The 24,219-nt window shown below is 38.5% G+C and overlaps 1 protein-coding gene across 1 annotated transcript; it reads right to left on the bottom strand.

The window, feature by feature from the left end:
- Positions 1–20,748: 20,748 nt before the first annotated feature.
- Positions 20,749–22,166, bottom strand: LOC148118205 (mas-related G protein-coupled receptor member B2-like). Its single transcript, XM_087901316.1, is given in 2 exon segments — positions 20,749–21,431; positions 21,434–22,166. Coding segments are annotated over 2 exon segments (978 nt in total). The 5' UTR covers positions 22,146–22,166; the 3' UTR covers positions 20,749–21,165.
- Positions 22,167–24,219: the final 2,053 nt, after the last annotated feature.

The raw sequence follows: 24,219 nt of genomic DNA, 5'->3' as shown, positions 1-24,219 counted from the left end.
GAGTAAAACCTTCACACACATGTAAAAGGTGACTGTCAACCAGGGGCTTATATACACTCCCATTCTCCCCTCGACTTCTGTCTTCTTCTGCAACATAGTGACTCTCAATTTTTAAGCTTTTTATACTGGATGGCAGGATTTGGCTTAATGCTGAGGAATAAAGTTGGATAGAGGATTTTGCAAATATTCCACAGTGTTGGTCACTGTGTGAGGATCACAGATTCCTCTTCCTCAGAAAGAATGCTGATCCACTTCAGAGTCAGGTGGAACTAGGGAGATGAGTCCTCCCCAGATGTGTCAAGGTCTAACAGTTTCTTTTATACTTTAAGTCACTTTCATATATTTAGAAACATACCTACACATATAATTAATTGAAAATAAAATACCTATGTACTCCTATTTAACTCCCTCCATTTCATTCTCAAGTTAGCAATGGTAGCAGTAAGACCATTCCACAGAAGTGACACTACACAAGAAGACACAATCATACTGGCAGAATATAACAGGAAAAGTCAGTTTGTCGCTGAGATAGAGAAAGTTCTTGGAAATACAAACTGTGAGGAGGATACAGAAAGACACAAACACATAAAGTGCTTTCATTTTCCATTAGTATCCTATATTTTATCTTTAAACTCTTCTGCATCCTGGCAAATGGCCTCACTGTGCCTTGACAATGAGTTCACCGCCAGGCTGCCTTCTCATTTACCTGTGTATAAGCACACATTACCATCAGGAAGAGAGCAACTTGCTATTTTGTTTATTTTTTTCTTTGCTATACTTTTGATTCTTTTTCTTTTTCTCAGTCTCACTCTGTCTGTCTTCCTGTGTCTGTCTCTCTACTTGCCTGTCTCTCTGTCTCTCTCTCTGCTGTGTCTGTGTCTCTGTCTCTGTCTCTGTCTCTGTCTCTCTCTCTCTCTCTCTCTGTGTGTGTGTGTGGTAGGCTATTAATTGATAGTTCCATAGTAACCCTGCCTATGTAACACTACCTTCCATATAACTCTTTCCCACAACCACACAACCACAGATACCCACAGTCAATTTTCTATTCTTATAACTGCTCTCCCTTCCTTCAGTCTTGGTAATACTTGTGTTTCTCTGATAAAATAGTCCACATTTTTCTCTTAGAGCATCATTTGTCTTAGTAAAAACTGTACAGAAAAAAATCTCAGTTGCTCTTTTATTTCCTGTCTTCTGTTTCTTGGGATGTCAAAACAAATACCAAGGATGTGATGGGAAACATCTGTGAATAAAAAGATAATCAATAAAGAATAAAAACATTACAAGAGTTTGGGAATATGTCTTCACTGACCTCATGTCTGAAACCAGGATCAAAATACCAGGCCTGTCCGGAATAAGTGTGGATAGTTACATGTGTGTCTGGAGGAAAGGGAACAGTTTGTGTCGGCTTCCTAGCTGGAGGTGAAGAACAGACACAGCCTTCACAGAATAGAGGAGGTGCATATGTGGAGACGAGAGGAGAGCAAGAGATAAAATAAACCATGCCTGACATGAGCACATTGGGTGAACTATCACTGAACTAAGGGTCAGAGAACATCACGTGGGCGTCAGTTTCTTACTGAGTAAGAAACACTTATCACAGATAAGACAAGTGAATCTCTGGTGCCTGAGGACATCAGATAAGACAACTTCTTCTATATCGTGCTCCTCACTTAGAGACAGAAGTTCATTTAGGGTGAGATAATAACCACCTGCTTCTAGGCAACTCTGAGCTGCTTTTGTGAAGCAAGTTTCTTCTAACTGAAATAATCCCTCCTAGGGGAAGGAGGGAGGCTCCTGGCGAAGACTCTCCGAATTAACATGTCTTACATCCTTCATGTCCTGCAGAGAACACCGAGAGTACAGACTTCATGAGTTATTATTCATACTAGAGTAATCTTTTAAAGGCACATCTATCCCCGGGTCATTCATGCTCCTGTAAGTAAACCCTTATCCACTCTCTGCTATTACTAAATCCTCATTCCGAATCCTGTAATACACTACAGTAAACTAAGCGGTTCACCAAGATGAACTTTGCTCTTTATGGGTTTCCTGGACAGAAACATTTTTATTCACATCTCCCCTGAAAAGTCACACAGCCACTTTGGTCCAAACATGGTCAAAGGAACCAAATAGAGTTTGAGAGGAGGCTGTATGGGCCCTATTTGAACACAACTAAAAGATCTGGCTTTCTGAAATGTATGTGACTTACTAGACTAAAGAGCAGAATGTAAAGGTTTGAGTGTGGAAAACATTCTATAGGCTTCAAGGCTTTAAATGCCATCTTTCCAGATGCTGGAGCTACCTGTGGGATTGCAAGAACTTTAGAACAGAGAATATACTGAAGAAGTAAGTCATTGGGAGGGTTGACATGTTTTCTCATCACAGCTACATCCTATCTTCCACAGTGTGACCCTCCATCTTCTGATTTGTGCTCTCATTTCCAGCTCAGATGCATGGAACAAATTCTCATAACATAAATATAAGTAAACCATTCCTCTCTAGGTACTCTGTAAAATATTTGATCATAGTGAAGCAGAAACTAATCCACCACATTTACCGCTCAGTGTATGCTGAAGTACATTTGTGCTATGATGAACTGCAATGATTGTAGTGAATGATTGCTCTAGCCCATCTTTTGCAGGAGACACAGAGGTTCTTGTGCTCACAGATAAACACCAGCAAAACCAAAAATGTTAAATATGTAGGGTTTTCATTTTAAAGGGAGAAAAGACTAATGTGTTGTCCACCCTGAATGCTGGAAGAGGATGTGGTTAGTAGTCTGGTGACTTTTGAGCTATCTGCAGAGACCACATCAGATCCTCTACTAATCATTACCATGAGGTTATTTTTCATCAGTAAATCTACAGAATCCAACTGTATGGACGATGTTGCATATTCTATAAAAACACTTTTGACTTAGTTACATCTTAAGCTTTAGTGTCACAATAGAATTGAGCAAATACCATCACCTGGAAAAGTCTTGAAATTGTTCTATGCTTATATATACCTAAAATAAAATATCTTTGAATCAACACAGGCCACTGAGTCAAGTTAAATTGAAATTTTTTTCTTGCCTCCCCTGGATTGACAGTCTGATGGCCATGGTGCTTGCAGAGCTCCACCGCACCATCCAGTCATTGGATTTACTTTATTGTTATTTTCTTGAAGATTTTTACAGGTTTTTTTTCTTCAAATATATTGGCCTGTAGCAACTTTTCCTGGACTAAGACTTTCAATTGTTGAGTCAGCATCATTGCTTTCTCTTTGTTTGTTTGCTTGCTTTAAGTGTTCATTTCATGTATAAATCTCTTTCTCTCTCTCTCTCTCTCTCTCTCTCTCTCTCTCTCTCTCTTTCTGTGTGTGTGTGTGTGTGTGTGTGTGTGTGTGTGTGTGTGTCCCTGTGGGTCTGCATGTGTGTCTGGGGGGATGGTATCTCTGGTACTCATGGAAGCCAGAAACATGGAATATATCTGGAACTGGAGTTACTGGAGGTTGTGTGCTCCCTGGTATGGATGTTGTACCCAAGCTAAGGACTCTTCAAGAGTAGTGTATGCTTTTCACTGCTGAGTCACCTCTCCAGGCTCATCACCAATTTATGTTTTCCTGAATGTATTGTTGTGAGGGGTGATGTGTATGTTTCCAGACCTGTCCATCTCTGCTAGCCTGCCAAACTTTTAGCATTTACATGCTAATAAGAATCTCTAATACTGATTTGCATTTCTGTGGTATCAGGCCTGAAAACTTTTTCACCAAGAGTAGTATACATAGTTGAGTCCTAAATCTCTTTTTCTAAGTTGTTATAAATGAAAGCTGTTCAATTCAATTTCTCTTTTAAATCTGTAGTCAGACAAGCTGCCATTGTGCTACAGGTCACTACTTTTGATTCTACTGCATGGACTAGCTTTGTGGGAGCCTAGTCTGCTTGAATGCTCACCTTTCTAGACCTGGATAGAGTGGGGAGGATCGTGGACTTGGACTTGGACAGGGCAGAGAAACCTGACTGCTCTTAGGACTGGAGAGGGAGGGGGAATGGGAGTGGGTGTGGGGGAATAGGAGGGAAATGGGAGGAAGGGAGGAGGTGGAAATTTTAATAAATAAATAAAAAACAATAAAAAAAGAAGCAGTTCTTTGCCCTGTTCATTGTTGCTTTGTTTGAATCTTTACGTCATTTACATCTTCTCTGATATTTATTACTTATTTCCTTCAAATAATTTCTATTTTGCTTCTTTCTTTTGTAACTCCTTGAGATGTCCATATAATTTTTTATTTTTAATTATTTGGAAAATGTATTAAATCCAATTACAAAAGTCATCATAAACTTTCACAGTCCTAATGCACTTTAAACGTCCAAAGTCAAATGGAAAGATCTCCCATGCTCTTGGATGGGATCCACATAATAAAACTGGAAATCTTATAAAAAGAAATCTACATATTCAATGCAATCCCCATTAAAATCCTAACACAGGCCTCAAAAGTGTTCTGGTGGAGGCTCTACTCTAGCCCTTGATACCCATATACCAAAGAGTCTGGGATGATTAGGTGGAAGTCCCACTGCTCTCTCTCTAGACCCAGCCTTCCTCATAAAGCTCAAAGAAATAGGCCCTTCCACACAGAAAGCTTGCCATTGGTAGATACTCCCCTAGAGATTTCAGAGACTATACCTACTACCTATTTAAAACCTAGCCCATAGATCTGCCATGTGTACCCTTGTTTTCTGTCTCCTATCTTCCTAGCGTCCACCCTGGAGTGCTCTGCTTACATTGCACTGTTTATTAAGTTTAGATTTATTAATTTATTCTGATTTGGCTTATTGCATTGGCAGTGAAGGAAACCAGCAACTAGGGATTCAATACTTACCAGAAGGAACAATACTCAATTTAATATGGAACATCAAAAATTAATCTAGGATAGCTAAAACAATCCTGCAAAACATCATATCCTTAGACTCAAATTCTGAAGCCAAGATACCTTTATGATATACATGCTGGACTAGCTTAGCGGCATATACAATAAAAAGTTTCTCTGTACTTAGCTCCTTCACAGTCAAAAAATCCATATCAAAGGGTACTGAGAAATTATCTGAAAGAATTCATGATGTTGAATTTGACAACAAAATTTGTTTAAAAAGTTATGATAGGTTAAAAAATAGAGTATCTTTCCAGGATGTCAATCTGCATGTTATCCAAATAATGTCCAAGGAGTAGGTGATATCTTTAAAAGAAAAACTTCAGACCTTGGAATCACATGTGCAGAATGAGGATTAGAGGCTAGGTGCCTCATTGAAATCACTAGAAATATATACAGGCCAGGAGATTCAGGCTTTACAAAAGAGAGTAGTAAAAAGATTTGAAATGATTGTGGAAATTACTGAAACTGAGAGCAGGGCTTTTTTTACCCCATCCCACCCTGGGCCCAAGTTCCCTTTTTCACATGCAAGGTCCTTGGAATCCCCAACACAACCTGTGTCAGTGCTGAGGAGATCTGAGAGGTGAATCAGCACCCACAAGTCTGGACAACCAGACGCCTCAATGGACCAGAGCATAGGGGCACCTCCACAACTTCCTAGATTTTCTGGCCATCCAGCTGGGAGTGTCCCTGCTGCTGGGATTTCCCCCAACTTACCCTGCCACCAAGCCTGCCTTTCACCTGTGAGGTTCTTGGAATCCACAAACACAGCCTGCTCCAGTGCTAATGGGGCCTGAGAGGGGGCAGTCTAAGAAAAGCTTCCAAGTACTCAGTCAGCCACAGCAAAGATTGGACCAAGATGCCAGGCATCTACTGGCCTCATTTAAAGGAAATGATGGTTAATTGCCAATGTAAGAATTCTTCCAAAATCCTGAAAAGCAACATGGTAACACCAAAATTTAGTGAAAACACAACAGGAAGACTTGAACATCTTAACCCAGAAGAAATAGAAGAAAATGACTTTAAACATAATCTTATGAAAATAATGGAGAACTTTAACCAGGAAGTGAAAAAACTCCCTTAAAGAAATGGAAGGGAGCTGGGTATTCTGAAGGGGCAGCTTCCCCCAGCTAAAGCCTCTCTCCTCCTACCCCATCCCCACTTTCAGCCAGGAACCCCTTCCTTTCTTCTCTCCCTTTTTTGGGGCATAAAATCCTCCAACTCAACCTGTGTGGGCACCGCCAGGATGGGGCGGTGAGTACAAACGGGAGGGAGTTCCTTTATTTATATAGCCTGCCTGCAGCAAGGTAGGACTGCAGGCAAAGTGATTCCTGGCCAGCAAGTTGCACTAATCCTGTAGCAGAAGACCCAGCAGAGGGAAGAGCCATTGGAGAGCATCTGAAGGAAGAGATGGGCAGGCACCAAGGCAAGAATTCCTCCAACAATCTGAGAAACAACATGAAAACACAAGATCCCAACAATCGTATGACAGAAGGACTTAAACATCCTATTCCGGAAGAAGTGGAAAACACTGCCATTATGAAAGAAATAAGAGTCTCTTAAAGAGGGTATGAATAACTCACTTAAGAAATAGAAGAGAAATATACCAAAAAGACTGAAGAAATGAGTAAAGAAATGGAAGAGAAATATAACAAAAAGTTTGAGGTAATGAGTAAATTCGTAAACAATACCCTGGGAAACCAAGAAAAAACAATCAAACAGGTAAAGGAATCAGTTCAAGAATTGAAAACTGAAATGGAGGTAATGAAGAAAACACAAACCGAGGGCCGGGTGGATATGGAAAATCTAGGTAAACAAACAGAGACTTCAGGAACAAGCATAACCAATAGAATACAAGAGATAGAAGAATGAATCTCAGATTATGAAGACACCATAGAGAAAATAAACGCTCTGACCAAAGAAAACAGCAAATCCAGCAAATTCTCATCACAAAACATTCAGGAAATCTGGGACATAATAAAAAAACCAAATCTAAGAATAATAGGGGTAGAAGAAAGAGAAGAATTGCAGATGAAAGGTCCAGAAATTATATTCAACAAAATAATAGAAGAAAACTTTCCCAACCTAAAGAACAATATTCCTATGAAAGTTCAAGAAGCATACAGAACACTGAATAGACTGGATCAGAAAAAAACATCCCCTTGCCATATAATAATCAAAACAAAAAACATACAGATTAAAGAAAGACTATTAAGAGCTGCAAAGGAAAAAGGTCAAGTAACTTATAAAGGAACACCTATCAGACTTACACCAGACTTCTCTATGGAAACCATGAAAGCCAGAAGGTCCTGGATAGAGGTACTGCAGAAACTAAGAGACCATGGATGCAAACCCAGACTACTATACCCATCCAAGCTATCATTCACTATCAACGGAGAAAACAAAATATTCCAGGATAAAAACAAATTTAAACAATACGTAGCTACAAATCCAGCCATACAGAGAATATTAGAAGGAAAATCACAACCCAAGGAATCCACCATTCCCAATACTGTCTACAATAACTCAGACATCTAGCGACTCTTCACAAGCACAACTCAAAGAAGGAAAACACATACACTCTACTGCCCCCCAAAAATGACTGGAGTCAACAACCACTGGTCATTAATATCACTTAATATTAATGCACTCAATTCACCTATAAAAAGGAACAAACTTAGAGATTGGATAGGAAAACAGGATCCAACATTCTGCTGTCTACAAGAAACGCACCTCAACCACAAAGACAGACACCTACTCAGAGTAAAGGGTTGGGAAAAGGTATTCCTAGCAAATGGACCTAAGAAACAAGTGGGTGTGGCCATTCTAATATCTAACAAAATCGACTTCAAACTAAAATCAATCAGAAGAGATGGAGATGGACATTTCATACTCATAACAGGAACAATTCATCAGGAAGAAGTCTCAATCCTAAATATCTATGCCCCTAATATAAAGGCACCCACATATGTAAAAGAAACTCTTCTAGAACTCAAGGCAATCATCAAACCACACACACTAATAGTAGAAGACTTCAACACACCTCTCTCACCAATGGACAGAAAAATCAGACAGAAACCTAACAGAGAAATAAGAGAATTATTGGAGGTACTGAATCAAATGGACTTAACAGACATCTATAGAACACTCCACCCAAATAGGAAAGAATATACCTTCTTCTCTGCAGCTCATGGAACCTTCTCGAAAATTAACCACATACTCGGTAGCAAAGCAAACTTCCACAGATACAAAAAAATATTAGTAACCACCTGTGTCTTGTCAGACCACCATGGATTAAAGTTAGAATTCAACAACAATGCTACCACGAGGAAGCCAACAAACTCATGGAAGTTGAACAGTCAACTACTAAATCACCCCTGGGTCAAGGAAGAAATAAAGAAAGAAATTAAAGTCTTCCTTGAATTTAATGAAAATAAAGACACAACATACTCAAACCTATGGGACACTATGAAAGCACTGCTAAGAGGAAAGTTCATAGCACTAAGTACCCAATTAAAGAAAACGGAGAAAGCACACATTGGAGACTTAACAGCCCACTTGAAAGCTCTAGAAAAAAAAGAAGCTGATTCACACAGGAGGTCTAGAAGACTGGAAATAATCAAACTGATGGCTGAATTCAACAAAATAGAAACACAGAAAATAATCCAAAGAATCAATGAATCAAAAAGCTGGTTCTTGGAGAAAATCAACAAGATTGACAAACCCCTATCCAAATTAATCAAACGGCAGAGAGAGAACATGCAAATTAATAAGATCAGAAATGAAAAGGGGGACATAACCACAGACACAGAGGAAATTCAGAGAATCATTAGATCTTACTACGAAAGTTTTTATGCCACAAAGTTGGAAAATGTAAAAGAAATGGACATTCTTTTAGATAACTACCATATACTAAAGTTGAACCAAGACCAGGTGAACAATCTAAATAGACCTGTCAGTCGTGAAGAATTAGAAGGTGTTATCAAAAATCTCCCTACCAAAAAAAGCCCAGGACTAGATGGTTTCAATGCAGAATTCTACCAGAACTTCAAGGAAGAGCTAATACCTATACTCCTTAATGTATTTCACAATATAGAAATAGAAGAATCATTGCCAAACTCTTTTTATGAAGCTACAGTTACCCTGATACCAAAACCACACAAAGACACAACCAAGAAAGAGAATTACAGACCAGTCTCACTCATGAACATTGACACTAAAATACTCAATAAAGTACTGGCAAACCGAATCCAAGAACACATTAGAAAAATTATCTATTATGATCAAGTGGGCTTCATTCCAGAGATGCAGGGCTGGTTCAACATACGCAAATCTATCAATGTAATCCATCATATAAATAAACTGAAAGAAAAAAACCATATGATCATTTCATTGGATGCTGAAGAGGTTCTTCTTTTGTTTCACAGAGGATGAGAGCCTGTGGAATTCTTCCAGACTAGTGTGGTTTGATGTACCAAGATCCCCTGAAGGGTTTCCCTGAACACCTCTCAAAAATTACTTTGACCAATAAACAGCAGGTAGAAGTTTGGACAGATATATGCCCATATTCTCAAATATTGTCTATAAATGTTCCTTTACATTTAAAGGGGGATATGCTATAGAGATTTACATGGATATGAATCTTAGTTTATTGATACAAATTTAAGGTCATACTGTGCATATATATTTTTTTCTTGATTAAAATATTGTTTTGTGTAGCTCATTTAAAAATGCAATGTACTATGTAGTCATTGATAATAGTCAAGTTTGTAGTCATGTTAGTTAGGTTTTCTAGATATACACAGAGATGTATTTCAGACGGATAGCTGTTTTTCAGCCCTTTCAAAGACTACAGAATATGACATTTTAAATGATCAAGAACTTAGGACTTTTCATGACAATGAGACATAACTGATTCTGGCACCATCAATTACTTCAAGAGGTAGATGGGCATTAAACAGGCTCCTTATGAACTTGGTTGGCCATTTGGGCAAGAAACTTCTCTTGCCTATACTGTTTGATGAATTGGACCTGCAGAACCCACAGAGAAATGACTGCTGACCTTTCCTAAAGGTAGGATGGTCCTTCAAGATTCCTGCTTCATGAAAGCATCTGCCAGACAGTCTGAAGGACACAGAAGAAAGTGACTGACAAACTCCTAATACAGGGGGACCTGTCTTTGAAATTTTCTGCTTTATAAAAAAGTCTGCTGGATACTATGAGTCTTTAAGCTGAAGATGGATATCCCAATGGTACAGAAGAACTTTAGGTTACTGTCCAAGTAGTGAGATGTATTTGTCAATTCTAGAGTTTGGAAGCTGATTACAATGCAATTCCTGTTTACTCAGGTAATATTATATCCTTCTGGAGTCTTTGATGGAGTTGAAGAGTAGATAGTAATAATATAGTTTTCCTTAGATATAATAAGAGATAAAGTAAGTATAAAAATTGTAGCTATAATTTTTGCTTGATACCTGTTTTGTTAAATGTACTTTTTACTATGTTAAAGTTAAATTATTCCTTTCTATTTAAAAAGAAAAGGAGAAGTGATGTGGGATTTCTCTCTGTATGCTATTATTACCATTGTTAAATAAAGGAACTGCTTTGGACCTATATCAGAGCCATAGGGGAACAGAGCTATGTGGGAAATAGCTCCTAACAGGGTGCTGGGAGAAAAGAGGCAGAGTCAGAGAGAAGCCATGGAACTGCCTCTGGAGACAGACCTGAAGAAACTTTGCTGGGGTAAGTGGTTGGGAACCAAAAAGTGGCCCCCCACCCCCTGGAACAATACCATGTCTACTAATCAGCGAGAAGCAGTAGATGGTGATACTGAGAATTAGTCATTAGAGTTCATTCCTGAACACACTGAGTAATGTGTTCAGTAATGAATTCTTTTTCTGCCATTATCGAGGTGGTTAAAGCTAATGTTGGCAAGGTAATGCAGCTGATCTATGAAAGTGAGGCAGGGAAATGTCAGGGGTAATTATTAAGTGATTTTCTATAAGGTTTATTTTTATAAGCCAGCCTATTAATTCCCCAGGGTGAACTCTCAATTTAAACATTGGAAATGAAAATTGGTCCTGGGAATTAATGGAAATGTAAAATGAAGCTATTGCCTTGCTGAGTAAGATCATTAGAGACAAGATCAGTATTCAAAAGACATAGAGTTTCAACATGCTTAGTGTAATAGTCATTTATGTGTTTGTATTGGAAACTAAATGTATGAAACCCAGAACCCAGGAGGAGACAATTGCTCATATTTTTATTTTACTGCTTAGTAGAAAGGATTAAATATGTGTTCCATATACTTTTGTTCAAGAAGCTCTGTCTCTTTATTAGCCTGCAGATCCAATATCCATGTGTCTTGGCCAACTACACATGGAGGTGGAGACATCAAGAAGAAATGAGTGAGTCAAATTCAAAAAGTGAGATTTTCAGCAAAGTTTTGAAATCAAGGAAGAGGATGCAATCAATGAGTGAAGAAAATTCAAATAGAGCCAAATAATACACGCATTTCAATGCATGAGCTTTGTCTTGCCTCAGAATAGACACTATTTATTCATCCACATTGCTAAGGAATTACTTGTCATGCAGAATCTAAGTGGAGAGAAGTTGAATACTACACCAGAAATGAGAACAGTGTTGGTCTGAAGCATCAGTCACAAGTTCCTCTAGTCCTGCACCCTGACTGGTTAAAGACTTGAAAGAAAACCATGAGGTTCCTTATCTTCTCTCAGGATCCCCTTGTCTTTTTATTCCCTGCAGTCAACACACTTTGCATCTCTATTTATGAATGTGGTTTTGTTCATGTCCCTTTTATTAATTTCAATGCACTATAAATTCTACACTTGTCTGGTGCTTGTGGCTTTAATCACAGCTTCAAGGACATGAGCATTACAGAGTGTGAGACTCACATGAAGATGTTGCTGAGATCAAAAGGTCTAGTGCAGGTTCAATAAAAGCTTCAATCTCTAGGATGTATATTCTAAATTTACCCATTACACAGCATTGACAGATATTTCCTGTGTTGTGATCCTAAGAAAAACATTAATATGCATGTAGAATGTGACTGTCAGGCAGAGGCTTATACACACTCCCTATTTCCCAATGACATCTGACCTCTGTTCTTAGAGCATAGTAATTTTTAAAGCTTAGTTCTGAAAAATGATTCCAGTTCTCAGTCTTTCTTTACACTGGATGACAACATTTGGCTTGATGTTGAGAATAGAGGTGGATAGACGTTTTTCCAAATATTCCCTGGGTCCTGATCACTGTGTGAGGATTACAGATTCCTCTTCCTCAACCAGAATGCTGATGCATTTCAGAGTCAGGTAGGACCAGGGAGATGAGAGAAGTTCCCTCCAGATGGGTCAAGGCCTACCAAACTACTTCTCTCCTTTAAATCTTGGGCATCTCTTGGGTATATTCTTAAGAGTGGAATTGCTGGATCCTGAGGTAGATTGACTCTCAGTTTCCTGAGAAACTGCCACACTGATTTCCAAAGTGGTTGTACAGGTTTGCATTCCCACCAGCAGTGGATGGGTGGATCCTCCTAGAAATTGGAAGCAGGCAAAATCGACGGGCAACAGTTGAAAGCATTGGGGTGCGGGTAGGGTGGGGAGAAGGGGAGAGGTGGAGAGAAAAGGGAGAAGGGGAGGATACTGGAGAGGTTGTGGGAGTGGGGTGGTTGAGATGGAGCAAAGCAGATATGGAAGCAGGGGATAAGATATTAATTAAGGGAGCCATTTTAGGGTTGGTAAGAGACTTGGCTCTAAAGGGGTTCCCAGGTGTCCAAGGGGATGTCACCAGCTAGGTCCTTGGGCAGTAGAGGAAAGGGTGTCTGAACTGACCTTGTCCCATAGCCACACTGATGAATATCTTAAATATCACCATAGAGCTTTCCTCTGGCGATGTTTGGAGAAAGAGACAGAGACCCTCATTGGAGCACTTGACTGAGCTCCCAAGGTCCAGTTGAAGAGCAGAAAGATGGAGAAGATGAGCAAGAAAGTAAGGACAGCGAGGGGTTCGTCCACCCACTGAGATGGTGTGACTGATCTAATGGGAGCTCACCAAGGCCAGCTGGACTGGGACTGAACGAGCATGTGATCAAACTGGACCCCTGAATCTGGCTGACAATGGGGGCTGACTGAGAAGCAATTGATAATGGCACTGGGATTTGATTCTACTGCATGTACTGGCTTTTGGGGATCCTAGTCTGCTTGGATGCACACCTTTCTAGGCCTGGATGTAGCTGGGTGGGGGCCTTGGGCTTCCCATAGGTCAGGGTATCCTGCCCTCTCTTAGGATTAGAGGAAGAGGCGGGAGGGTGAATGGAGGAGTGGGAAGGAAATGAGAGGAGGGGAGGAGGTGGAAATTTTGAATGGTATTATTTATAAAGCAAAAAATAAACTATTTGAATTTAAAAAATATAAAAAATGAAATAGCCTATTGAAGTATGATAATAACGTGATATTTATCCCTTTGGTCTTTTCAAATTTTGATAATGTTTCTTATTTCTCTCAATCCTTCTCCTCTTTCACTATACTCTTTCTCATCCACAGTTATGTCTTCTATTTTTTTTCATTTTCTCATCATAGTACCTGTGGTCTATACTCTAACGGTGTTGACCCCCTTGTCTTCCATAATTGTAAGATATCTTTATATTACTCTGGTTTGTGAATCAGTATTGTTTAACACAATCCTAGGCATATCTTGAAAGAAGTTCTCTCAAATAGGGAATTAATTTCATTAAACTTGCCTGTAGGCATGTGTGGGGAAATTTCTTGATTAATAATTAATTTAGTATGGCCCAACTGCTATGGACAATGCCACCTCCACTCAGGTGATCTGGGGTAATATAGCAAAATAAACTGAGCAAGTCATAGTGAGCTAGCCAGTAAGCAGAATTACTTCATGCCTTCTGTTCCGTGTCTGAAGTGCAGTTTGTCGTCCTGAGTCCCTGGTGTTAGAAGTCCTTCTGTCTATATTTTGCTTTTATTGGTTGATGAAGAAAGATATTTTGCCAGTGGATTAGCAGAAGATTGGTGCTGACAGAAGCATATGAGTCTCATTATCATGAAAAAATCATAATTTCTTAAAACATTTTAAATGGCATATTCTGTTAGTCTTTGAAAGATTTTTAAGAATACCAATCCATCTAAAATATATATTTGTACATGTACAACACCTGACTAACATGACTGTAATATAAATGACTATTTATAAATGACTATTTATTAATCTATAATTTTAATTATATGTTACATGTTTAATGAGCTGCACAAACATGATACTTTAAACAAGAGCAAAAATGTATGTAGCAAAATTGCCATTAAATTTGCCTCAATAAACCAAGATCCATATCAATGATAAGTATTCAACTCCATAATATATCCTTCTTTAAATGTAAACAAATATTTATAAACAATCACTTAATGAATTTGGGAATTGCTCTCTAGAGTACTTCCTGATGATTTTGGGCTCTTTTAATCAGGTCTTTCATGGGGTATTCTGTGTGGTAGAACCATCTTAGCCAGCAGTCCTGAAGTTGTCAAGGATGTTGGACCATTAGGGCCATTGCCTCAAGGGTTCTTGCTTAATCAAACTGTATTAGCCTGTAGGGCATTCACAGCTTTCTATCCTTTGTAGAAACAAAAGTAGAACTTCTTTTCCAAAGCAACATATCCTTAGACCCAAATTTTGAAGTCAAGATACCTTTAAAATATACATGTTGGTTTACTTTAGCAGCCTTTACATGGAAATGTCCCTCTGTACTTAGTTCATTCACAGTCAAAACATTAAAAGAAAACACAATAATATATATATATAGTCCAGACTTCCGATGTTTTTATATTTACATGGCTTATTATTTTTACTCTATTACTTTTTAATATTTATTTTAATACTTAGTCATTTAATCTATGACTCTGTGTACTGTGGCTCTGTAAAGATTTTGTTTTATTTCTTAAAATTATTTTTTATAAATGTCTAAACTGTTTTTCTTTTGTCTCCTAAGCCTGCATACATTTTTAAATACATGGTGACCCTTTCAGAGGTTTATTTCTGTCTGAATCTGTTTTTATTGTATATTTGTAGTCATTTTCTGATGAGGAATGCTTTGTAAATGTAAACTTGGTCACAGCAGCCATGTATGCTGACTCTTCCTCTTTCAGTCTTTTAATATGGCAGAGGTATGTGTAGCACCAGCTCTAAGCTGTGTTCAGTACCTCAACATTGGTAAGCAGTTGTCCAATGCTGTCGCCAGGTAACTTGCAGCATGCTGCCCACAAATGTCATTCAAGTGCTTGTCCTCCTGAAAGATTCAGAGCTGTTATAGCACCTAGCATGAACCAGAAAGCCTTCTCAAAGGAGCCATAGAGTTTTTGCTGCTACTGCTCAGTCAAGAAGCCTTCTTCTGAAAGGATCACACTTCTGCTTGATTCTAGCAAATGGAGCCTACTAGAGAAAATATTACTACCAAAAAGTCACTCTTAACTCTTTCCTTTTGTGTCTAGAATTTCTTCCTAAGCTCTTTATGAGTTTATTTGAATATAGTTGGCTCATTTGGGCACAGCATTTTGTAGACCAAAGCCAGGCCACCCAAACTGAAATAATGACACAGAAATTACATTAATTAAAACACTGCTTGGACTATTATCTTAGGCTTCTTATTAACTAACCTTATTAATTGACCCATTTCTATTATTCTGTGTACCATCACAAGGTTGCGACTTATTGGGTAAACTTCTGTCTGGCAACTGTCTCCTTCAGGGTCAAATTGCTGTCTCCCTGACTCTGCTTTCTTTTTCTTCTCTATCTGCTTGGAATTCCTACTCTTCTCTATTCTGCACTGCCATATCCCAAAACAGCATTTTTATTAACCAAGGGTAATAAAATATATTCACAGCATACAGAGAGGAAACCCACATCATAAAGGAAACTTGTTGATGATATGCATCAAAACATTGATTTGTATCACTGGAGCAGAGTTTTCTGCTTGGTTCAATATACTTTTAGAGTTTTGTATATGACCATTAGCTTGGTCATAGTTGTGTTACTCAAGAATGAGGGTAAGTGATAGAGATATCCCCTTGGCCACCAAGACTACTAACAAGCTTATGTGTAGCTGTGACTCATAACCAGAACAATAGACACATTCTTTGTCAATATGATTGGTAGTGATATGGGTAGATGTTCAAGGTTGTCGAATAAGTGCATAGATCTCAAGTAGATGCTTCTGCACGCAGTTATATCTCTATTCCTGGTCTTTTTCAGAGTATTTTTTTTTACTAGTGCTAGGTAATTTTCTGTAGACATGGTTAAGAACTGTAAACAAAGCCATCTACTATTCTCCTTGCCTTCTCTGTAGAAAGTCTTACTCCTCCCTCAGTCTGGCATATACCATTGGAAATTGGTATTAAAGAAAGATGTTTTCTATTTACTAATGCTACTCTAGTGGCTCAACTGTGAACATAGATTTGGAGGTAGCCAAGCATTGGCTCCATCCTAACAATGATGTTCACAAAGCAGACCTGGTAGTAGCCTTTGTATATTGAAGGGGGGCTGCTTGTTGTTTCCTGGCTGCCCAGCTAGCTTAGACCTGAAATAATTACACAGAAACTATATTTATTAAATCAGTGCTTGGCACATTAATTTTAGATTCTTATAGGCTCTTGTATTTATTTGACCCATTTCTTTTAATCTGTATACCGTGATGTGGCTGTGGCTTACCAGGTAAAGTTCCTTGCATCTATTTCTGGCAGCTCAGTGGATTCTTTCTAACTCCACCTTTCTTATACCATGTCATATGCCAAGCCAGTTTCTTTGTATATTAACCAATAAAAGCAACACAGAGACAGAAAGACTTCCCACACCATTTACTCTTTTCTGTTTAAACAAAAAGGAAGGATTTAACTTCAGAATAGTAAACTTACATATAACAAAAGAATTATTAAGCATGAATTACAGTTACAATACTTATATCTACTTCCTAGCTATTCTTCAACTTCATCAAAGACTCCAGAAGGATATAATATTACCCAAGTAAACAGGAAGTGCATTGTAAGCAACTTCCCCAAACTCTAGAATTGACAGAGACATCTCACTGCCTGGACAGTTACCAAATGTTCTTCTGTACCATTGCAACATCCATCCTCAGCCTACAGGCCCATAGTATCCATCAGACTTTTCCATGAGGCCAGAAAATTCAAAGACAGTTCCACCTATACTGGCAAAATGTCAGTAAATTTCTTCTGTATCCTACAGAATGTTTAGCAGACTCTTTCATGAAGCAGGAATCCCAAAGGACCATCCAGCCTTTAAGCAAGTTCAGTGGTCATTTTTTGTGGGTCTTGCATATCCAGGCAAGAGCAGTTTCTTGCCCAAATGGCTAACAAACTCCATGAGGAATCTCTTCAATGTCCATCTTTTTTTCAAAGTAATTGATGGTGCCAGGAGCAGATGTGTCCCATTGTCATCAAAAGTCTTAAGTTTTTAAACATTTTAAATGCCATATTCTGAAGATCTCTGAAAGATTTGAAGAATACCTATCTAACTGAAAAATATCTTTATACATCTAGAAAATCTAACTAAAATGATTACAACCTTGACTATTATAGATGATTATCTATTATCTTATATTTATTATTTATATATTACATTTTAAAAATGAACTACAGAATCACAATACCTTTTTCAAGAGCAGAAATATACATATAATAAGATAGACCTTAAATTTTCATCAGTAAACCAAGATCTATACCAATGCAAATATCTATAGCATATCTACCCTTAAAGATAAATAAATATTTATAAACAATATTTGGGGATATAGGTGTAGTTTCTCCAAAATGCTTCCTGCTGTTTATTGGGCAAAGTATTTTCTTTCTGGGGTGTTCACAGAAATCTTTCAGGGACTCTTGGTCCATCAAACCACATTAGTCTGGCAGCAATCCACAGGTTCTCATCCTCTGTGGAAACAAAAGAAGAACCTCTTTTCCAAAGCAACATATCCTTAGATCTAAATTTGGAAGTCATGATACCTTTATAAAATACATGTTGGTTTAGCTTAGCAGTCCATACAATGAAATGTCTCTCTGTACTCAGCTGTTCACAGTCAAAAAATTTAAAGAAAATACAATAGTATACATAATTCAGACTCTGTGTATATTCCACGTTTATGTGGCTTATTTTTTTTTTACTTTTTTAAATCTATGACTATCTGTACTCTGTCTCTTTAAAGACTTTACCTTTTTTAAAAACCCAAAAACTTCCTTTTATGACTCTCTATACTCATTTTCTTCTTTCTCCCAAGCCTACATATATTTATCTAACACTGTGACTCATTTAGATTTCTTTTCCATATGGATTTGTCTTTATTGAATTTCTGTAATTCTTTACTGTCCAGGAGTGCTTTTTAAAATGTTAAGCACTTCTTAAAACTTAAGCTGCGACATTACTAGGCTATAATGGTATTTTCTGCTTGCCCCGCCCAGTCCAGCTTGGCAGAGCTGCTTGCACCTCTAAGCCACACACACCACCCCAGCTGCAGCAAGCTGCTCACAAATCCCATTCTGAAGAGTCTGAGTTTATGGTCCATTGCCAGGAAGCTGTCGTTTTGAAACTGCATTCCTGCTACCACTGAATTAGTAAGACTTCTCTTAAAGGATCTACAGCATGCCAATTAAAACAAATCCCATTTGGAAATAAAATGTGGCTAAACTTTGTTTTTTAGTGTCTAGAATTTCTTTTCAAGCCCTTTCAGGTTTTACATGGATTTAGTCGACCACATTGGGTGCCAATTTGATGGAGGAGGTCCGTTTGTTGATTCCCAGTTGCCCAGCTAGCTTAGATCCAAAATATTCACATAGAAACTATATTAATTAAATCACTGCTTGGTCCAGTAGTGTTAGCTTCTTTTGGTCTAACTCTTATATTAATTTAGCCTACTTTTATTAATCTGTCTATCATCACCTAACTGTGGCTGACCAGGTAAAGTTCCCAATATCTGTCTCTGGTGGCTCCATGGCTTCTCTTTAACTCTCCCTTTCTTCTCCCATGCTATAGGTCAAGCCAGTTTATTCATTAACCAATAAATGTAACACATAGACATAAGGACCTACCACACCATTTGTATCAAAGCCTAGATTTATTTTTCTGTCGGTTCCCTAAGCTTATAGTATCCCAGTACATGATCATGGTGTAAGATGAAGCAAAATTCATTGCCTTAGTTCATTTTTGATTACTGTGAGGAGACACCATGAACAAGGCAACTTTCAAAAGAACATACGTATTTGGGGACTCATAGTACAGTCCATGACCATCATGTCAGAGAGCATAACAGCAGGCATTTGGGCAAGCATGGAATTGGAGTAAAAGCTATGTCTACACTTAATTCTGATCCACAAGCTTGGGGGGTAGAGATGAAGAGACAACAAACTGGGAAGGGCACAGGTTTTTAAAACCTCAAAGCCTACCCCAAGTGACATACTTCCTCCAACAAGCACTTCTCTCATGATCTTTCACAAAACATCCCACCAATGTTGCACCAATCAATCAAAGCTTATTTGGCTCATTCTATTCAAACCAGAACAATTCACTCACTGGTATTCATAGCCATATCATAAAACATAGTGGTGGGCAAACAAGTATACAGGCATGGTACTGAGGAAATGGTTGAGTGCGTCCACAAGCTTAATACAAAGGGAAAGAAAGAAAAAGAGAGAAAGTAGGAAAGAAAGAGAGGAAATAGAAATAAAGTGGGTTTTTGAAACCTTAAAATGTACCAAAGTGACACTTCCTCCACAATGAGGTCCCAGCTCCTCATCATTTCTAAACAGCTCCACAAAGTGGGGACCGAGAATTCAAATACATGTCACTACAGGGGCCATTGTCATTCAAACTACCACAGTAATTAACAGCATGAGATATCTATGCAGTAGCAGTGAATTGCACATAGTCTTTTGCTAAAAATGAAGATTTTTCACAAGGAGAAATAATAAATATTTGCACGAGATGATGTATATATTAGTTTGTTCAAATGTAACAATCATTCCACAACAAGCTTACCAATATTCATGTTACAGTCCTCCAATTTGCAATCTAAATTTTAGTTCAGGATAGTAATTTGTATAATACTGACCTCTGATCCAAAGAGTTATGACTGAATAGGAAATGGAATAAGCAGAGTAAGAGACCTTCTGGGCCTTTATTGATTCTCAGTCTTCTACTCACAATTGCTTAAAGAAATTTGTTAGGTTTTCCCCTTTTATATGTCCATACTATGCTCTCTTAATTATGTTTCAATTGAAATTATCACATACTTCAGCTTTAAAATTGGAACAGCATTTTATAGAAAAATGTTACTAAAATAAGCATAATTCAAGAAATAAAAGCAGGGGGCTCTGCTAATGGCCCACATAAATTTGAAGCATGGTTGATTTCAAGGAAACTTGTCCTAAAGAACTTCTTTGGAAATTAGTCTTAAAGAATTAGGCATTCAGGGAGAGGGAGATCATGGCAAAAAAGAGAGGAAGAGAAATGAATTGACCAAGGAATGCTAAGCAAGGCCTTGTGAAGGGAACCTCAGATGACATTCTCCCTCTCCCTTCAGATATTCATGGAGATTGACAGATCTCATTACAATACCTGACCAGACTCTTCCAATGTGGAAAAAGACAGAACAGTGAATTTGAAGGCAAGGAAACCACTTGGTGAAAAGAGATTTAAGATAGAGTTCTCTTGAAAATGCATATTTGTTTACTAAACAATTTTTGTAAGAAAGATCATAGCTACATAGATTCTTCAAAACCTATAGACATTAATAAGAACTGGCATTGTAAGGTATATATGTTTAACAAGGAAAAATGCTGTGAAAAAAGTTTAGTAAACTATAGCAATTATTTAACTGCTATAAATTTCAGTGCATAAGAAATGTAAATCATTTCTGCACATTTTATGCCTTATGATGAAGTAGGGATTTCTCATCAGTGGGAGCAATCCATATACCCAGAGCACTTACAGGGAGCCCCTTTAAATGGACTTGATGAGGCCCTGTGTAAGAAACTTCAGAAATGCTGCAGTCAGTGCTTGCATAAAAAGTTTTGGGTCACTCAACTTCCACACAAAAGGTTGTTCTTTTTAAAAACTGGTTGAAGTCAGGTGAAAAACTGAACAAGGTTGTGAAAATAACCCACACATATGGGAAAAAGCTTCTCTCTCAAAACTGCTTCTGTCTCATCAGAGCATCTCTCAGCCGCTGCACTACAGTGTTTCATGTTCTTCAGTCTCTCTTGAACAGGCCCTCTCTCCACCTTCCTCCTCAGGAGTGTCCTGCAAGGCTCTCTGAAGAAACAGCTTCAGAGACTTCCTCTGGAATCTGCGGTGCCTGATGGAGCCAATGAAGAAGTAAATGATCGGGTTGGCACAGCTGTTAACACAGGATAGAAGAAGTATTGGCGCAGGAAGACCACAAATTTTAGCATAATCCGTATGTTTAAGCCATTGGTAGAGGAGAAAGTAGATGCCCAAGGGAGGCCAAAGATCATGAAGAACAGCACTGTGAGTACAATGATCACAAACAGCCTGGTCACAGGAATCCTCTGTGTGCCACAGATGATCCTCACCAGCAGGGTGAGGCTGGACCCACAGAGAATCACAAATAAAGCAATTGTCCAATAATTTGAGATATAAATTAATGCATCACACGACAAATATGAAAAGCTATTAAGAAGTAAGCCACATGCCTCCCCATGTAGCACATTCAACAGCAGGGAGAGAGCCCAAAGCAAGGCACATGTGACAGCTGATGTGAGCCTTGGGCGCTGGCAGTGATACCAGATGGGCCACAAAACAGACAGGCAGCGCTCAACACTAATGGCACTGAGAATGCTCAGGCCAGAATAATAAGCAACTCTTAGCACAACAAAAAGAAACAAAGGCATGTCGATGGAAATGAAGGAGAAGATGTAAATGGCATAAAACAAGCAATCTACAAATTGAAAACTCAGGAAAAGAAAGTCAGCCACAGCCAGGTTGAGGATATACACAGAGAAGGCATTTCTGTGCATTTGGAAGCCCAGAATCCACAACACAATGGCATTTCCTGCTATCCCAACTAGGATAAAGATGAGAGAAAGATAAAGCATGACTTGGTCCATGATTTCACAATGTGAATAATAAGAGTAGATGCTTCCATTTGGTGCTGTGATGGTAGTCTCCCAGGTTGAGAAGTTGGCATCCATGCTTAGGAAATCTCCACTAGTGCTCCTGCAACAGAAAATAAAAGGACGTGAGCACATGCTGTGCACTCTCTGATTCCCAGAATTACCCTGCTCTGTGGTAATGACTGAGCTGGTTCATGAGGAGAAGAAACAGGATTGGGTAGATTAAATAATTTATCAAATGAAATATTTATGAAGCATCAATTTGAATCCAATTTGTATTTTTGGGCTATCTACAACCCATGCCCTGTACTCATGTAAGAGTAGACGGTGGTCCAGTAGAGACATTCAGGGTAACTGACCATGTGAGAAAGAAACAGAACCATGAAGCCCAAATTCTTTCTGTCCTAAAACTGGTTCCTTTCTGGTACAGGAACTTGGAAGCCCGAAGCATGACCATCAGCTAGTCTCAGTCCTGGCAGGGAAGGCTGCCAAATGGGAAAATATGGAAATCATGAGAGAGAGTCATGAAGGAAATGACAAATCTTGCTAAGAGCAGTATGAAAAGAAGCAAACCTACAGACAAAGGCTAATAAGTCTCCATTTCAGATTTGAAACTAGAAATCATGGAAGTCATTGAAGATATTAAGCATATTTCTGTTGTTGCTATATCACAATTATACATCTCTCTGTTGAGACAGTGGGGAATCAAGACTTTACACTGAACAAATGAATAAATTAATCATAGATCCAAGAGTAGATTCAAATTGATAGTAAATGTTTTGCATAAATTTAAAGCAAGTTAATATTAAAACCTATTGAAAAGGAAGAAAATTTTATTGCTGAGTTTTCTGTCATTGGAAAAGTCTAGTGTGTTTGAAATAATGACTTATGCTGCAAGATGACTAATGATGAGCTTTGTGATCTCAAACCCAGGAATGTATAAAAAAGATGATATTTATGGCCTTAAGGTGTTTCAGCCCAAATTTAGGCACTGATTTGAGGTTAACTGATCTTCCCACCCCCTTAATGAAAAAAAGAAATTAGTAGAACAAGGAAAACAAGAAATATCAGACAATAGAGGAGGGCTATGGAGAGTTCGATGAGTTCAAGCACAATCTAAGTTACCTCAGGATCCAACAATGCCACTCTTGGGCATATACCCAAAAGATGCTCAATCATACTGCAAAAACATTTGTTCACCTATGTTACTAGCATTATTTGTAATAGCCAGAACATTGAAACATCCTAGATGCCCCTCAACTGAAGAATGGATAAAGAAAATGTGGTACATTTACACATTAGAATACTACTCAGCAGTAAAAAAACAATGGCATCTTGAATTTTGCATGCAAATGGATGAAATTAGAAAACACTATCCTGAGTGAGGTAACTTAGACCTCAAAAGATGAATATTATATGGACTCACTCATAAATGGATACAGTCTATAAACAAATGACATTGAGCCTATAGTTCATGATCCTAGAGAAGTTAAGTAATAAGGTAAACCCAAAGAAAAACATATAAAGGCCCACCTGGAAATTGGAAACAGACAAGATCACCTGACAAAATTGGGAGCATGCATGTGTGTGGGGGAGGAAGAAGTGAAGGTAGGATGGAAAGAGGAGAAAAGAAGGGAGGGTTGAGGAGAACTTGAGGGAATGGGATAGTCGAGGTGGAGGAAGGACAGAGAGCAAGGAGAGAGCTATCTTGATTGAGGGAACCATTAAAGGGTTAGCAGAAACTTGGCTCTAGAGTATTTCCCAGGAATCCACAAGGATAACCCTGCCTAAGACACTAAATAATATAGGATGGGGGGTCTGATCTTGACTTGCCCTGTAGTCAGACTGATGATTATCTTAAATATCACCATAGAACCTTAACCCAGCACCTGATGGTTAACAGAGGCTGAGACCCACATCGTAGCACTGGACTGAGTTCCCAAGTCCAGCTGAAGAGTGGGAGGAATGAGAATATGAGCACAGAGGTCAGGACCATGATGGATTTACCCACTGAAACAGTTTACCAGAGCTAATAGGAGCTTACCAACTCCTTCCGGACTGGGAAGGAACAAGCATAGGACCAAACTAGTCCCTCTGAATGTGGTTGATAGTTGCATGGTTGGGGGAGACTGAGGGACCACTTGTAGTGGCA

The sequence above is a fragment of the Myodes glareolus genome, chromosome 24, assembly GCF_982192425.1.
Source record: "Myodes glareolus chromosome 24, mMyoGla1.1, whole genome shotgun sequence".
NCBI classification, from domain to species: Eukaryota; Metazoa; Chordata; class Mammalia; order Rodentia; family Cricetidae; genus Myodes; species Myodes glareolus.
The sequence above is the reverse complement of the archived record's forward strand: the minus strand, read 5'-3'. Positions and strand labels throughout refer to the sequence as shown.